At 45.8% G+C, this 18072-nt stretch overlaps 1 protein-coding gene across 1 annotated transcript; it reads left to right on the top strand.

Moving 5' to 3' along the window:
* Window positions 1–6094: 6094 nt before the first annotated feature.
* On the top strand, window positions 6095–7150 carry GPR148 (G protein-coupled receptor 148). The gene has a single exon (XM_085633556.1). It carries the CDS (start codon window positions 6095–6097, stop codon window positions 7148–7150), a length of 1056 nt encoding a protein of 351 aa, XP_085489682.1.
* The last annotated feature ends 10922 nt before the right edge of the window (window positions 7151–18072 follow it).

Genomic DNA, 18072 nt, shown 5'->3' with positions numbered 1-18072 from the left:
CAAAAACGTGTGGAAAAAGTGATTTGTTTCAGCTAAATTTGCGGTTTGCAGGGGATTCCGGGTAAGAAAATGTTGGGGGATCCACGCACGCCAAATCTCCCTGAAATCCCCCAGGTGTCTAGTTTTCAGAAATGTGTGGGTTTGGTAGGTTTCCCTAGCTGGCCGCTGAGCACATGGCCAAAAACCCAGGTGACCCCCTTGCAAAACCAGGTCATTTTGTGATAGGCAATTTTGATGTCGCCTCAATACGTTTTGGGCCCTTGCCTGTCGTGGGTACTTGGGCCTCCCACACGAGTGAGGCACCATTTTTATCGAGAGACCTGGGGGAACACTGGGTGGTAGGAAATTTGTGTCAGCCCGGTGATGCCACAACTTTCCCACACAAAAATGTGTGAAGAAAGTGATTTTTTCAGCTAAATTTGAGGTTTGCAGGGGATTCTGGGTAAGAAAACGTTTGGGGATCCCCGCAAGCCATACCTCAATGGAATTCCCCGGGTGTCTAGTTTTCAGAAATGTGTGGTTTTGGTAGGTTTCCCTAGCTGGCCGCCGAGCACAGGGCCAAAAACCCAGGTGACCCCCCTTGCAAAACCAGGTTGTTTTGTGATAGGCAATTTTGATGTTGCCTCAATACGTTTTGGGCCCTTGTCTGTAGCGGATACTTGGGCCTCCCACACGAGTGAGGCACCATTTTTATTGAGAGACCTGGGGGAACACTGGGTGGTAGGAAATTTGTGTCAGCCCGGTGATGCCACAACTTTAACACACAAAAACGTGTGGAAAAAGTGTTTTTGTTCAGCTAAATTTGCGGTTTGCAGGGGATTCCGGGTAAGAAAATGTTGGGGGATCCATGCACGCCATATCTCCCTGAAATCCCCCAGGTGTCTAGTTTTCAGAAATGTGTGGGTTTGGTAGGTTTCCCTAGCTGACCACCGAGCACGGGCCAAAAACCCAGGTGACCCTCCTTGCAAAACCAGGTCGTATTGTGATAGGTAATTTTGACGTCGCCGCACTAGGTTTTGGACCCCTGCCTGTCGCGGGTCCTTGACTCACCCACGTGAGTGAGCTACCATTTCTATTGGGATACTTGAAGAAAGGCGGGGGGTAAGACATTTGTTGTTTCTTTCTCCAGCGTGAACATGTTGGCACAATAATGCAACGAAAATGTGAAAGACACAATTAGAGGTTTGCAGGACATTGTGGGTAAGATAACTTGTTGGGATCCACAAGAGTGACATCACCATGTACTCCTATGGGTGTTCAGTTTACGACAATATCAACAGTTAGTAGGTTATTCTTAGATGGAATGTACACCTTGGCAGTGAGACAAAAAAGACAAAGATTACTGCACAGCTAACTATTCCTCAAGCACACACACTTACTGGTTGGATTTGGCACGAGGGCGAGTGATGGTTCAGTATATAAAATTTTATTAACAAGAGATTTCACAAAAATGAAATGCACTGTCAATAATTGAAAAGACAAAAAACTGAACCAGTGACTTGCAGCTTGTGAGCTTTAAAGCCACGTCAAGACCCCAACCGCTTTACAGGCCATTCACACACCCTTCATACGTGATACACACAAGACCATTCACACCACCAGGCATGAAACCAACACATTACAACATTCACAAAAAGGGACAAGGTACACCCTGCTTGAGAAAAACACTAAAGACAAATATTTCTGCACAACCAATTTCTCAAGCACACACACAGACTGGTTGGATTTGGCACGAGGGCGAGTGATGGTTAAGTATACACAGTTGTATTAACCAGAGATTTCACAAAAATGAAATGCACTGTTAATAATTAAAAGGACGAGAAACTGAACCATTGACTCACAGCTCGTGAGCTGTAATGCCACGACAAGGCACCACCCTCTTTAAAGGCCATTCATACACCTTTCATACGTGTGACACATACAAAACCATTCACATCACCAGCCACGGGCCCAGCACATTACAACACTCACACCAGCAGACAGCGCCATTCAAGGGCCCATCACTTTCACATGCCCACATTCCTGAAACAGCAACCACACCAGCTCACGTATTGCGTGGAGTGGCATTTGGCTAGGAGTGTGTGTAGTGACCAGCAGCAAGTCTCTACTCACACACCGCCAGCCAAGCCCCAGTCCACGTACACCGCCAGCCGATCGCCAGTCCAGGCACACCGTCAGCCAAGCGCCAGTCCAGGCACACCACCAACCAACTGCCAGTCCAGGCACACCAACAGCCAAGCGCCAGTCCACACACACCACCAGCCAAGCACCAGTCCAGGCACACCGCCAGCCAAGCGCCAGTCCACGCACACCACCAGCTTAGCGCCAGTCCACACACACTGCCAGCCAAGCGCCAGTCCAAGCACACCACCAGCCAAGCGCCAGTCCATGCACACCACCAGCCAAGCACCAGTCCAAACACACTGCCAGCCAAGTGCCAGTCCACACACACTACCAGCCAAGTGCCAGCCTACACACACCGCCATCACATTTAGGATTTTTTTATACAAAAAAGAAAACACAAACAAATTGCAGATAGATACAAATCTACTAACACAAATAAGAAACTAAATACGTTGCACATATGCCAACCTTGAAACTGAACAAAACATATAAAACAATAGAGACCAGGCAGTTCATTTTATCGATTAAACCAATATAGAGATTAAAACAATATAGATATATTTTGCTTTCAGGATATACATTGTTTTTGTTTCCTCTACCAGTCCATCACACACAGGAGCAAAGCCTTGTGCGTGAATCTATCGGGTACTGTTGATGCCTGGGGACCATAATTTTTGGGTGAGTCCAGGCTTATGTGTTTCTGCCTTAACAATGTTTTTCCACAGGGGCCAACAGTCAATATAGCTCACTGTGGAGACTCACCACTTGTTTTTAAAAAACCTACTGTCTTTTAGATGTCCTCATAACGCTTTTGCGTACACCACACGTTTTAACTTAGGTTTTTTCAGTCACGAAGTCACCTTGTCTATGCTTGTAATGCACAGCATCTCCAGGAATGATACCTCTACCAATTTTTTGTCTCCCACAACAGGTAGTTCCAGGCTACAAACAGGTACATTCATTAATAGACAATAATGTAATGAACAATACTTGATGCCACAAACTCTAGATGTAGATAGTTCATTTACCTTGGTCATGAAGAATCGCTAGTTGACTGAACACATAGCGAGAAACATGTTTACCCACACGTCTTAACGAGGACACCACCATTTAATACTTAATCGAGTGCCTCGTTCACTGTTTTTACTTAGGGTAGGAGACCCCCAGAATAAAAGTATCCCTCTAGGTACTCCCAATCCTATTTTAACCACTAAATCACATCTACACAGTTCTGTCCCCACACCCGCACTTCACCATACGGCAGTTGGATAAAAGATCTCCGACAAAGTGCCCCTATTACAGGGAGCCCATGGGGTATTGCACCGCCGACCCCACGAGGAGCAGCCCATATAATGAAGCATGACACCTGAAAATGTGTGTGAGGGCATTTGAATCCAACATACGCCCTTTACATGAAAAACACATCCCTGGTGTCTAGTGGGGGCATTCCTGCTGTATGATCGCGACGCTGTGTGCCATCGTGCAGCAGGAATGCCCTGCATGGAGACATCAGGGGAGAGGAAACACTCTTTTCCCTCCCCCGATGCCTTAATGTAAACCAATCTGCCCCCTCGACCCACTGGAGTACAAAACTTACCTCCTGGACCTGGACGCCTGGAAACAAATGGTTTCCAGGCATCCAGCGCTTCCTGATGACGTCTGCGCGAGCTGTGCGTGTTGACGTCACAGGATCGCCGAGGGGGGTTCGGGGTGGCAGCAGAAACTCTTCCGCTGCCATCCTTGCTTGGGGGTGCAGATGGGCTGCCCATGGGGGGAAGCGCCAGCGCTTCCCCCATGGGTGGGTGCCATGACGGACCGGTTCCGTCATGAGCACACGTCCACCATGACTCATGACGGGACCGCTGCGTCATGAGCACTGAAGGGGTTAATAATAATCCATTTTATTCATTTTATGTTAATTCACTCTTTCGGGCGGATTACATTGAGCAGATTTTATTTACAAAAATCATGCTCCATCACTCGTTACCCCGGTCGTAAAACTTATCATACTAACAGAAGATGCTATGAATGTATATGCAGCTTGTGTATTGTTATTGATGGAGACTGTAAACTGCTGTTGGGCAGTCCGTCTCACCGGAGAGGGGCGTTATGGAGCTTTTAAGGGTATCTTCCGAACCAGTGGCGTCACTAGGGGGGTGCGGGGGGTGCGGGGTGTGCGGACCGCACCGGGTGACACCATCCCATGGTGTGACACCATGTGGAGGTACGGGGCACGGAGCCAACAAAAACGTGTTTAGTGGAATTGTCGAATTAATCCCAGACACTGGCAATTAAGAGGGGTCAGAAAACCGCTTCTGTAGCATGCTCTGAAACACGTGTGATATACGTAAAATAAAATGGTAACCTCACTGCTGAAGACTGGGGAGTAATGTAAAAACACAGTACCAAATCAGTGTTACACCACTTTTCAAAAAAATTAATGTACTAACAAGGTACTTGTGAGTGACACTACAAGTCAGGTTTTGTAAAAAACAATTGCCAGTGGAAGGTGAAATGTAACCACTGAAAACAGGGCAAAGAGACCCTATGAACAACACACAACTCGAGCGAAGGCCTGTGAAGGAATGAAAGACTCCTTGGCACAGAGCGCAGACTCGCATCTTTCCCCTTCATGTGGTGAGGCATGCATTACTTTGGACTGAAGCACTGGCGTACAGCTGCTGTTTCTACATGCTCTAGGATTAGGTGGTGATATCCTACTGTTATGCGGTTGAGATGGGCATGTGGCTTCATCACTGTAAAATTCGGCATTATGGAGTCAGGACAACTAATGGTTTATAAAGATGAGAGTGTTTACCTATTCTACACTCCCTATACTTACGTGGGCGGAGTCGTCCCCCCCCCCAATACGAAGTCACTGGGTACGGAGAACTCTGCACACATAAGCATACAGCCAGTGGCGTCACTAGGAGGGTGCTGGGGGATGCGGACCTCACGTCACCATTAGTTACCGCACTGGGTGACACCAACCCTAGTGACGCCACTGTTCCGAACCCTAGCATCTGACCTGTAGCGCAAAGTCACAATCAATAAATTAACAAACAAAGAAATAAATAGTAATGAATTATGTAACACTAATCAAATTAATTCTACAGAAAGAACTATTACAATATGAAATAAATAATAATTAAATAGTTATTGCTAGGCTTTACAGCATTATTAAATCAAGGTCACACAAATAAATAAATACAGAAATGACGAACTGCATAAGGGAAATTGTTGTGTTGAGAGTTAGACTGATCTTGGCGGAGGTAGTGTTGGTCAGCGACGCCCAAGTGTGAAGGTAAATACATCAGCAAATGTTATCTCGCGTTTTTCAAGGGCTCTTGCATGCAAGGGCCGCATCTGGTGCTGGGGGTGTGTTAGAACTCAAAAGCCATCCTATTAGAACTAACGTGCCTAGTTCCTAGCACTGTATTGTCCGAATAGGCTAAATCTATACGAAAACACTATTTGAAATGTATTTTTCATGAGGGATAAGAACTGACAGCTGCTCTGCTACTGGTCGCTTTTAATCGATGGGGTTGTTGAAGCAAGTGGCGCGCCGTCTGCCCACATCAGGTTTATGGCTTGGTGCGCCTGGAATGTCTGGCTTCACCTGTGTATCCAGCAGCCGTTCCATCTGTTCCTTTGCACCCTGGCTCCGGGCTGGGCAAGCGCACAGCACACGCTGGGCAACAGAGCAAGCCCCTCGAACTCCCAGTCATGCTATGATTTAAGGAATGGCAGGCTGGGTGTTTTTGCTTACAAATCCTTACATTTACGGGCTGCACAAATACTCCTTCGCCTCTTCTGGAATAATGCCATCTCGGCGCTGGCTTTATCTATATATTGTTTCACTACTGATGGCGAGCGATGCAGCCAACCTTCTGAAAACCATAACAGGAGCCAAACGGTTCTGAAATTCAGCAAGGAGCCCGCCCGCCTCTCTCCCCGAAGGAGAGACGAGATGAATTACACTTTGATTGACTGTGGCACTGCGCGACTGATAAACGCGACCCTGTATCTGAAGAAGGAACAGAACTCAAACAGCTCCCGCCTCTTGAAGGATCACTCTGTCTCACTGCTTCGTGAGTGGTTCTTCTTGCCCATCTCCGGAGAGGCCAAGCTGTTCCTCATTCCGACCGTGTCTTGCCTCGGTGCTGCCCTCCTCATCATCCCTGCCATCCTCTTCGTCATTTGCACGAACCCCAGCCTGCGCAAAGAGACAAGATACCAGCTGCTGGGCAACGCCCTGCTCTCTGATCTGGCCTATCTCACGTTCTACACTCTGACTTGCGTCTTCAATGTGCTGGGCGTCAAGCTCCCTGGCTATGCGTGCGTGCTGCTGCTCTTCCTGCTTGCCGTCACGTACTGCGGTGGGGTCTTGACTGCCGCCGCCATGGTGCTGGATACCTACGTGGCCGTCTTGTGGCCTCTGCGCTACATCTCCATTGTGCCTCCCTCTAGGACCAAGAAGCTGATCGTGGTCCTTTGGGTTTCCTCATCCTTTTTCCCAGCCGCCATATTTGCGGTGTTGTATGCGACTCAGAAAGCCAGCCGCTGTCCCTTTGAAATCTGCTCCCTGCCGGTTATCCTAATCGTTATGCTGCACGGAGATGACACCATCAAGTTCTGCTATATCCTCTTTGTGGCTTCCTCCCTGCTCTGCATCTCCTTGGTCCTGTGCTGCTATGCCCTGCTGTGCTTCAAAACGCGAGAGTCTGGCATCTGGAAGGGAGTCACCTCCCGGGCCAGCATCACCTTCCTCATGCACCACACCATCCTCTTCTTCTACTTCTTCCCCCTGCTGCTCCTCATCACAGAGACCCTGCTTTACATGAACAGCATTATCGGGCTTCGCACAGGATTGTGGGTCACCCTGACCATCTGCAATGTGCTGATTGTTCTGCCAAAAGCGCTCTTTCCGTACTTCTATGGACTTCGGTACCGGGAGATCTCAACCTCTGTTCGTCTCCTGTTCCAACGGAAGCGTCTCAGCTTGGTGGCCCCCATTCTTCCATAAGCCCCCAAACTGTGTCTTGCTGTGGTTCTCACAGACGTTCATTATTATTTTGCCACTTTTTGCCCTGTACGATTTTGACCTGAGTCTGACTGCTGGGCTGAAGAACATGGCCTGGTCTGGTGTCAATTATCAGCCAATGGAATCTTGGTTTCTTTCCGGGATCTGGTCTGATGAAAACATCTTTATATTACACCACCCGTTAGTCTGTGACGTCACCAACTGAGTTCGACTTCTATCCCACTGGAATCAACTTAGTCTAGTGACAACCATTACTCCAAAAAGTCCCTTACTCTGTTTGCCTGCTGCCCTCACAGAACTGCCTCGTGATGGTGCTTGTTGTCCTGTAAAGTTTCGAACAGTGCCCAGCGGCGGGTTCTATGAACCCACCTTGGTTTGGTGGGTGGCATTGATCAGCCGATGGCATCTACGCACGTGTCCGGCTCCTGGTCTGATTAAATCATCTTCCCATCCTGCGACATCTAAACATCTATTTGATCTCTAGTCCAACAGAAGCGTTAAGTTTTGTAGTTACTGTTATTCTTTAAAGTGTCAAACTTTGTCCGGTTGCTGTTCCACTGGAAGTCTTGAGTGTGGCCGCAAACATAAGTCCTTCAGACCTTTATCTCCCATCTGCCTTCTCTACTGAGTGGAACATCTTTTTATTGCAATATCCACTAACTGAAGCATGGGATTTTTTGCCCCCCATTCTTTTTGATGTCCTAGTTGGACTGACTTCTGATCCTATGGAAGTGTTCAGTGTGGTAGGATGTATAATCCTTTTATATTTTGAACGATGTCTAATTGCCTTTCCTATTGAAATCTAAATCTCGTGACACCCTTAAGGTCACAAGCTCCAACTGGTCTCTCCTAGAAGAAACATTCCACCTGGCGACCCATGGGGTCAAGCCATCTATTGATTGACAAGTGTAGGGCATGTTTTTGTAGTCAGAAACGATTCTTATAAGGGGTGTTGAATTTTATAGTTCTTTCTACCTAGTTTTGTGAAGGCAAAAAACTTTATCACTTCACAAAGTCATTGTGTTTCTTACCTATGCAAAACATTCCCTGTGGGCGATACTTACCACAACAAATGCAATTGTTGGAGACTTTTCTTCCAAAAACTTTTGTGTAGAAAAAATAGACTTATTCCCACAAATCTTACTCTTTGTGGGATTTTGCAACCCACGCTGTTGTACTTTTTGGCACCTGTATGGGATTGGAGAACTTTTTTAAAATAGCTAAACATAATTGGAAAATACCCAGACCTCATATTATGTTAGTCCCTAGCCTGGAAATTGTTTTGACACAAATGTTACACGTCATAAGATAATTAGACATTTGATCTCACTGGTGGTCGAGAGTGTAGGTTCAGCAAAGTGAGGTTTTGTGCTTGTCTTTGAGGTCCTCATTTCCAATACTTGTGCCCGTGGGCAGACTCCTTTTACATCTTTCTTTCCAATCAACTATGGCTGTTGAGAAAACCTAAGCACTTTGCAAATAACGTGAATAAAGAACTTCAGCGTTCTCTATTTGAGTAAGGGATGGAATGAGTGCGTGAGGGAAAGGTTGGGGAGTGAAAGGGAACAGTGCTTGAAATGGAAAAATAGAAGTGCAGGTACTCTGTAGCAGAGTACCTGCTTATTTCTGAGATGTGCCGGTACTCTCCAATTAAAAGTATTGCATTTCTCTTGAGAAGTGCCGGTACTTGCCTTCTCAAAATAAAAAAGAGCCGGTACTCCGTACCGGACAGTGCCGGCCCATTTAAAGCACTGAAAGGGAAGCTTTGGTGATTGAAGTCATTAATTGACGTGAGTTTTTAAAAGCTTCTGATTTAGAGGACATAAAACCATACTAATCAGTTCTAGACCCATAGTTACTACTATACTTTTACAATGCGTAAGTTGTAATCTATAAGGAAGCTGTCAGTTAATGCATTGTGCATGTGACAAATGAAAATGGTACCTATATCAATGCATTGGCAATATAAATTGCTGTATCTTTTCTTGCATATCATTTTTGAGCTGCCAATACCCTAAAACAATATGTACAGTAAATGGCGATGGTCTTCACTTTTGTCAGCGTGGATAGTGAATAGTATATGGCAGTGTTTTTATGCCTACTCAGGGGGTCCAGAACGTTTTAGAAAGTTACCTAATATTTGCAGATTTGTAAATTATTATAACATCGACAATCTGAAATGTAAAACTGAAAAATTTGAAATGCTCTGTAAATGTGAAGCAATTTGAAATTGAAGGCTTAAAAAGTTGATACACTACTCTTGGTTCATGAGAGCAGCACAAGTACAGCAAACTGTAGTATGGACCAGTGGTGGCCTCAAAGGAAGCCCCAGAATGTATAAAAAAGAAAGAATGTACTAAGAGCACAAAAAGATAAATTGATATACTACCGTCAAGCAAAGCGCTGATTTTTAGAAATAAAAACACATTTTCAAGCGTTCCAACCTTCCGTTAAAAATAAAAAAATGATTTTTGGATGCTTTTGGTTTGTGAATTAAAGAAAATATTTCATAATTTTTTATTTGTTTCATGTATACTTATTTCTGCAGTTTTGTGTATCTTTTGAGGTTCCAGCTGTGGAAATTGCTTAGCCCTGACTTCCAAAAGTGCTTCAGTGGGTGTCCATAGAAATGAAAAAGTTAAGAACCTCTGGCATATGGCATTCAGGTCTAGCTTTTGGGTGGAGAAGATGCAGAGACTAAGGGACATATATAAGAAAGCATTTGTGTGGTTCATAACGGCCTGATTCACAGTATCGGGCCTTTTCCAACAAAAAAAATGCTTCTACATATGTAGAGAGTACAAATTGTGATTCAGTAACATTTTACCGAATTGAAATTTGTGTTTAGCGATTTAGTATTTGGAAGGGCACGTTTCAACATCCCTTCCTCATACAGAATTGCAGTGGTATGTGTGAATGTTTTGTGACCGAATTACGAGCGCAAAACATTTATTTTACCTACACCTCAAGGGTGATGGTAACCATTCATAAATGGGAAAGAGGCCAACCCGTACCCCCTTCCACTATGTGAATGATGAACCAAATAGTTTTTAAGAGCAGGCAGTGGTGCAATGGACCACTGGCTACTCTTAAAATACTAATCTTCAAAGTTTCATTTTATTCTTTTAAAATGTATCCAATTTTTAACGCATCCCATTTTCATTTAAGGAAACCAAGATTTATTAAAAAATTGTCTCATTTATAAAAAAGCAATCACAGGAATGGTGGCCTGCTCACCCCAGCTGGCCACCATCCCTGTGATGGCCGCAGTTCCTAATGGGCTACAAATCGAGACCTACCTCATTAATATTCATGAGGTAGGTCGATTGCGAACCCATCAGGAATCGCTAAGTGAAAGTTAATGGGTTTCACACACTAGGAATTGCGATTTCCTAATTGCAATTCACAAAGATTCGCAATTAGGAAATCGCAGTCTATAAAATTTGTACACATGGGTCTAAATTCCCTCTATTGTAAAAGGGTTTGGAATAGCATATTTTGATTCTACAGTGACTGGCCTATAGGACCAGGCGAGAATGGGGGAATGCCATATAGTTTAGCCTGTTTTCATGCCCCAAATCCTATTTTACTTGAGTAAATGCACAAAGGGCTTTCACCTGAGCCAGGCCCTCATACAGGCCTTTCCCACTTCACTGAAGAACACTCCTGGGCCTAGGAAGACCCTAAGGTAGTGATGTACTTAAGGTCTGCTCAGAATCCATCACAGATGGATGCCCACTTAAGAAAATGGGCTCGGATTTCTGATGAATTAAAAGGAGAGATGGCCAGCACATCTATGACCAGGTGTCCAGATATACCCAGCCAGAAGTAGTGATCTGAGATGAGGAGGTGCCAGAAGAAAGTGAAGCCCTGCCTTATCTAAACTGTAAAAATATAATTAATGACCTTCTGAGTTTCTGTTTTTTACCCCTCTTTTATGCTGTTCATTGTGGCGCTGTTGAGTAGTAAAATAGGGCACACAATATGCTGTGGTTGTTGTTTTACTGCCGTGCATCTGTTGCCATGCACAGGACTCGCAACGGGTGCACTACTTTACAACGCCATCAAAATACCATGGACTCATTAAACTAGTGCTGTTTCCAGTGTGCTGTACACTAAAAGACACGGGCCCTAGGGTCAGCTATTTTTGGCATTGTTCCTGCCATCTATGAATAATTGTAATCGTACTTGTATTTATATAGTGCTTACTCCTTCTGATGAGGTAGTAAAGCGCTTTTCGCCAAATAGCACTCCAGAATCCAACTTGATTAGAGGTGAATTAGTATAGGGAAATATAAATTGTTAATTTGAGCGGTGGACATGTGAGTATGTTAGTTGGATTTAATAGAATAAAGGAGGGATAGAGGAGGGAAAAGTCTAGAAAGTGTTATTTGGGAGATCATAGTAGTAACATGAGGTTTGGGATTAGTCAAAGAAGGGATAGAGAAGGGAAGAGTCTAGAATGGATTATTAGGGAGATTATAGTTGCTGATGTACAACAGTACATAATATAATGCTGTTTGGGATTAGTCAGAATGGAGGAAGAGGACATATTGAGAGGGGTATAGAACAAGACATAGAGTAGCGCATTGTAGAGAGATGAAGGCTTTTTTTCTACAGTAGCAGTAAAGTAATAAATATATAAAAACATAACCACATAGAAAGGGTACACATGTATATGGAAACATATAAAGTGATACAAGTTGTTTTATATAAAGTCCCATATGTGCATGTATTGATAAATAGTTACAAACTCAGACTCTCAAGTGTTGTTGTACATAAAGTTAATTTATTTGTGTATTTGTATTAATTCTTTTTGGAATTCTCATGCATTTTCTCGTTTATTTATTAACTTTAATTTTATATTTTCCCCAATATTTCGAAAGTGAAGCACTTATAGATACAATTGTTGTGATTATAATTACAGATTAAAAATAGATAAAGTAAAAGAAAACAGAGACCTAACTTGTCACACATCGTGATAGATATAATAAATAAAGCAGACACCCATAGGCATATAATCAAATAACTTATTTTTAAACTTTGCAGTGACCTATATACACGTCAAGTACATATACTATATATAATAATCATAAGTAATGTATACATTTGTTAAGGGGACCTATAAGAATATCTATATATTTTGAACCCATATTTTGTATATATATATTTGTACAAAGAAATGCACATCTCTAAATATATACATATAATCAGATTATATGTGTTCCCATTCACTGGCAAATGCAGTACAATTGGATATTGATTATTGTGGTCATGTAGGAAAGAGCTAACTCATCAGTAATCTTCTGAAGATAAGATAGTTATCTGTGGATCCTATGTTTGAGGGTAATGAATTGCTCAGTTTGGCTGCTTGAACAGGAAAAGATGTACCACCAGTGTTTTTTTAATTCTATGCTTGGGGTTTGAGGCAATGTGCAAATCTAGAGACCTGGCTCCTTTGTTGATTGTATTTGGTGATTTTCCTTCCTGATGAAAAGCGGTCCTGTTCCATGTATTGCTTTCTGGGTGATAAAAAGCAGCTTAAAGGTGGATCTTCTGGCAACTGGTAACCAATGCAGGCTTGTGGCTTTACTTGTAGTAGTAGTCTGGTGGCAGAGTCAGGAATTTGTTGTAGTCTTTTCATAGTTGATAATGATGATCCATGGTAGAGGCCATTGGCATACTCAAGTTTAGACTGTACAAGAAAGTTAGTAGCTTGGACCTTATATCGAAATCCTAGGTGGGGCAGCAAGATGCATCGCAGAGTGTTCATAGTAATGAAGGTTGATCTTGCTAATTTATCCACTTGGGCATTCATTGATAGCTTGAACTCTATGAGAATCCATCCCAAGGTTTCTCACTTCTTTGGATACCTTAGGAGGTTGTTTCAGGTCGTGAGGCCAGATGAAGAGAGGGTCATAATCTTTCCAATTGCCATATGTGAGTATTGAAAAGCATGGGTGAGATGATAGAGCCTTAAAGGACCCCTGCTTTTGTGAAGTCTAGTTTGGATGACCAGGGGGGTAGGAGGGGGTTATGGATGACATTTGCACTGTTTGGAAGGTGGAATGTGATCCAGTTGAGAGCAGTCCTCTCTATGCCAACTTTGATCAGTTTTTATGTTACAGTGTCATGTTCAGAGTTGAAGAAAGCTGAAAGGTCCAAGAGAAGTAGTTCAGCGACCTCATTCCAATCTACTGTGTTTCTAAGGCCATACCCAATGGCGAAGAGGGCAGATTCTGTGCCTTTTTATGGACTGTCGCAAGGTCAATGTCCCCGGGGAAGCCTTAACGTGGACTTCTGACAGGTGGGAAGTACAAGATGACCAATCACCTTTTCTCTCCACACAGCACGAGGAATGGAATGCGGTAAACCCAGGGGAATATGAGGTATCAGGAACGGGTGACTATTCCTTTTAGCGGAGGGACCGGGACTTTGGCTCCGCACCTTTCCATGACGTAGGGTACAGTGCTCCATCAAGGGAAGACGGGACCCGGAAGAGGGTGTGGTGTGCCACCGGAGGAACCGCAGAGCGTGGAGAGCATGGGAGTAACGGAGCAGGAGACCGGATGGATCAAGGAGGAGACGGAGAGAGAGAAGCACCGCGATTGACAGCTGGCGGAGGAGAAGACATCGGGGAACCGAAGGTGTCGGTGGAGCCGAGGGGCTGCGAGGACCACGCATCGCCCAGCCACGCTCCTGGAGGAGCATGGCTAACACAGGTACGCAAGCGCTTCACGGGCTGGGTAGGGCGGCAGGAGAAACTGGATGTTTAATGGGAAAACCGCCCCTGCCTACTTTTGGGTTGCCTTCTTCCCCAGCACTATCACAATTCCTACACGTATAGTCATCACAAGTGTGTTGGTGTTCCCTCACTCCCCTTCCCTGTGGTATAATTGGAGATTGGAGTCTCATCAGTTTTTTTCCCATTTCACTTCTCTCCTCGAGCACTCCCCACGCCAGAAACCGCGACTAGAGGCCAGGAAGAATGTGTGAAGACGCGAAAAGAAAAGGACAAACAAGGAGGACTTTTACACCAGCCCCATCCCAGCTATTCTGTTGTGCCTCTATCATGGCTACACGAAGAAAACGTGTGTTGTGCACAATAAAGCCCTCACTAAAACCCCACGGAGTTGTGCCTGTTATTAAGGACCCGCTAACACTGGTGGAGAATGCAGGCATAAGTCTGCCCATCTGCATACCGAAGATGGATGTCGTAATACAACATTTGATAAAGGGGCAAGAAAAGCTAGAATGGGACGTGGAGCGCCAGATGACATCGGCGCAGGTGGACAGCGACATCTTTAGAGATACTATCACGGCCCAGATGGAGGGTTTACAGAAGATGATAACCGAGCAGTCCCCTGTGAGCCCGCCACGGAGTGCAACCCCTACTCCCTCAGGCATATCATTACAGAAGTATGTCCCCGGCGAAGATCCGGATGCATTCCTTTTGAATTTTGAGAGGGCGGCAAGGGCATGCGGATGGCCTGTTGATCGATGGCCGTTCTTCTTGGCACCTCTGTTAACGGGCGAAGCCCAAGCCACGTATCTAGTCGCGAATGCACGGGGGGGACACACTGTATGGGGACATTAAGAGGATAATCCTTGATCATTTGGACCTTGACGCCAAAGCTTATAGGGTGCGTTTCAGAAAAGAGAAGGGCACCCCGGGAGAGAATCCCAAGACCCTATTTTTCAGACTAAAGATGGCAGCCGATAAGTGGCTCACTCCAGCCAGCAGCACCAAGGAAAAAATTATGGAGAAGATCTACCTGGAGCAGAATCTGGACGCCCTCCCCTTCAGTACCCAGAGATGTTTGCGTCAACATATGTACTTAACTGTGGAACAGGCCATAGATATGGCCACCACGTATTCCTGTGCCCAGCCCAAACCGCCCCTATGTGAAACAGAGAAACCACACCGACAACAGGTTGTCAAGTATGACAGACGGCCCAAAACCAACACCAATGCTGTGAGACCCAGAGCACCCAAGCCTGAACCCCCCCAGCTTCAAGGGTCCACAATGCTTTGATTGTGGGGATTGGGGCCACATTGCCCGCCTCTGTCCCAGGAAAAGTCCAATGGAGGACCGATGGATGTGAGCTACATACCTAAAAGCATCCTGTACACAGCGGCACTGGGGAGTGCTTTCCATGTAAGTGCCAGGGTGAATGGGAGACAGGTGAAGGCCCTCCTAGACTCAGGGTGCAAACAATCAGTGATCCAGGGGCAGTTGGTACAACACAGCCAAGTCTTACACAAAACCCTTGTGCACATTAGATGTGTACAAGGGGATGTAAGGCCATATCCTTTGGCCGAGATAAACCTCACTACTGATAACGGGGTGGGGGTGCTGGACAGCCTTCCCGAAGAAATAATCATAGGGATGGATAACCCCGAGTTCCTAGAGCTGTTTTTCCGGGTGGTAAGGGGAAGCGAAAAGAAGGTGGGGTAAGAGAGAATCATAGGAGACCACTTGTCTGCCCTGACCACCCCCGAACCTTGGATGCACGACAGAAGTTTCAAGTTCGAACAGGCTAACAACGCGACATTATTTAATGCCTGAGAGCAAGCACATGCATCACAGGGAGACAACACACCTACATTCCCTCGATTCCTTATCCAGGAAGGGCTGCTATACAGACAGGGCACACAAAATGACCCACTCCAGTTGCTAGTCCCCCTGTCCTTTAGGGAACAACTGTTGTTTTTTGCGCATTCCCACCTCACGGCAAGACACATTGGGGCGGAGAAAACAACACCAAATCTACTCAGATATTTCTATTGGCCTGGGGTGTGCATAAAGACGTTAAAGGGTATTGCCAGTCCTGCGAGGTCTGTCAGAAAAAGAATACACATCGGCCTCCAGAAGTCCCTCTACAACCTATGCCCATTATCGGACACCCCTTCGAGAGGGTTGGAATGGATCTGATCGGACCCCTTCCCCGCACAAAAAGAGGAAACCTGTACGCTCTAGTGATAGTGGATTATGCCACACGCTATCCCGAGGCTTTTCCACTGAGGGCTCCCACGAGCCGTAACATCGCAGAGAAGTTCCTGGAACTGTTTTCCCAGGTCGGTTTCCCCAAGGAGATCTTGACCGACCAGGGTACTCCATTTGTGTCACGCATGATGAAAGAGGTCTGTCAGGTATTGAATTTACAACATATCAAGACCTCGGTATATCACCCGCAGACGGACAGGCTTGTGGAACGTTATAATGGAACCCTAAAAACCACGCTGAAGAAGATGCTAAATGCAAACGGAAAGGAATGGGACCAGTTACTCCCTCTGGCCCTCTACGTCATCAGAGGACAGGTGCAAGGTTCTCTTGGCTGCTCGTCCTTCAAAATGTTATATGGGCGACAACCCCGGAGCCTGCTTGAGATGACAAAGGAGGCCTGGGAGAAGAATGAGGCGATGGAGACCAGAGATATGTTGGAGTACACTCAAAAACTCAAAGCCAAGATAGGAAAGCTCCAGGATCTGGCCCACTCTCACTTGGAGGAAAAACAAAACAGACAGAAAGCGACATATGATAAGGGCCAAAGGTGGAGGAAACTGTGTCTGGACGATTGGGCTTTGGTGCTATTACCCATGAATGCCATAAAATTCCAAGCAGAGTGGAAGGGGCCTTACAAAGTCATCAAGGTTATCGGAAACACCACATACAGGTTACAGATGATCCCCAGCCGTACCCATATATTCCATATAAACATGTTAATGAAATGGATAGGACCCCTACCCACCACAGCCCACTTGACGTTACCGACCAGGGTAGAGGACCACAGCACCTTGTAATATCTTGTTGTGAACGAGGACTTAAGCTCCAAAGAAAAAGCCTCCCTCAGAACGGCCCCTCAACCTTTTTCGGCCATCTTTTCTGACAAACTGGGAAAGACCCACTTGGCCGAACACTGGATTGACACCCCGTCTGGACAGGTGATTAAGCAACGACCCCCCCGGATACCCGCTGCCAGAAGGGCCACCATACAGCAAGAAGTACAAGACATGTTAAAGCTCAGAGTTATCCATCCCTCAAGAAGCGAATGGTCCTCACCAATTGTGATGGTGCCCAAACCCGATGGCAACATCCGTTTTTGCATGGATTTCAGGAGACTCAACGAAATATCGTCATTTGATGCCTATCCAATTCCGCGCATCGACGAACTGATTGAGAAGTTGGGGGACACCAGTTACATCACCACCCTGGACTTAACCAAGGGTTACTGGCAGGTGCCATTACAGAAAGAAGACCAGAAGAAAACTGCCTTCTCAACCCCGGATGGGCTCTATGAGTTCATGGTGCTCCCGTTCGGGTTACACAGGGCACCAGCAACATTTCAAAGGCTCATGAATACGGTACTACATGACTACAGTGGCTTTTCATCGGCCTACCTCGACGACATAGTGGTGTTCAGCCCAGACTGGAACACTCACCTACTGCACCTACAAACGATCCTCCAGGCGCTAAAAGAAGCAGGGCTCCACATAAACGCCAAGAAATCCCGAGACGGTTACCGAAAGGTGAAGTACCTGGGATACGTCTTAGGACACGGAGTCATAGGACCACAAAAGGAGAAGGTCAGAGCTATCTCCGAAACACCGTTTCCCACCACAAAGCGTGAAATGAGGCGTCGGTGGAGCCGAGGGGTTGCGAGGACCACGCTTTGCCCAGCCACGCTCCTGGAGGAGCGTGGCTAACACAGGTACACAAGCGCTTCACGGGCTGGGTAGGGCAGCGGGAGAAACCGGACGTTTAATGGGAAAACCGCACCTGCCTACTTTTGGGTTGCCTTCTTCCCCAGCACTATCACAATTCCTACACGCGTAGTCGTCACAAGTGTGTTGGTGTTCCCTCACTCCCCTTCCCCGTGGTATAATTGGAGATTGGAGTCTC

This window comes from Triturus cristatus, chromosome 11, assembly GCF_964204655.1.
Source record: "Triturus cristatus chromosome 11, aTriCri1.1, whole genome shotgun sequence".
NCBI lineage: Eukaryota > Metazoa > Chordata > Amphibia > Caudata > Salamandridae > Triturus > Triturus cristatus.
This window is presented reverse-complemented; position numbering and strand designations above follow the sequence as displayed.

What these genes read in the sequence shown, in the direction of transcription:
- GPR148 (XM_085633556.1), top strand. Translation starts at nt 6,095, where the DNA reads ATGAATTACACTTTGATTGACTGTGGCACTGCGCGACTGATAAACGCG.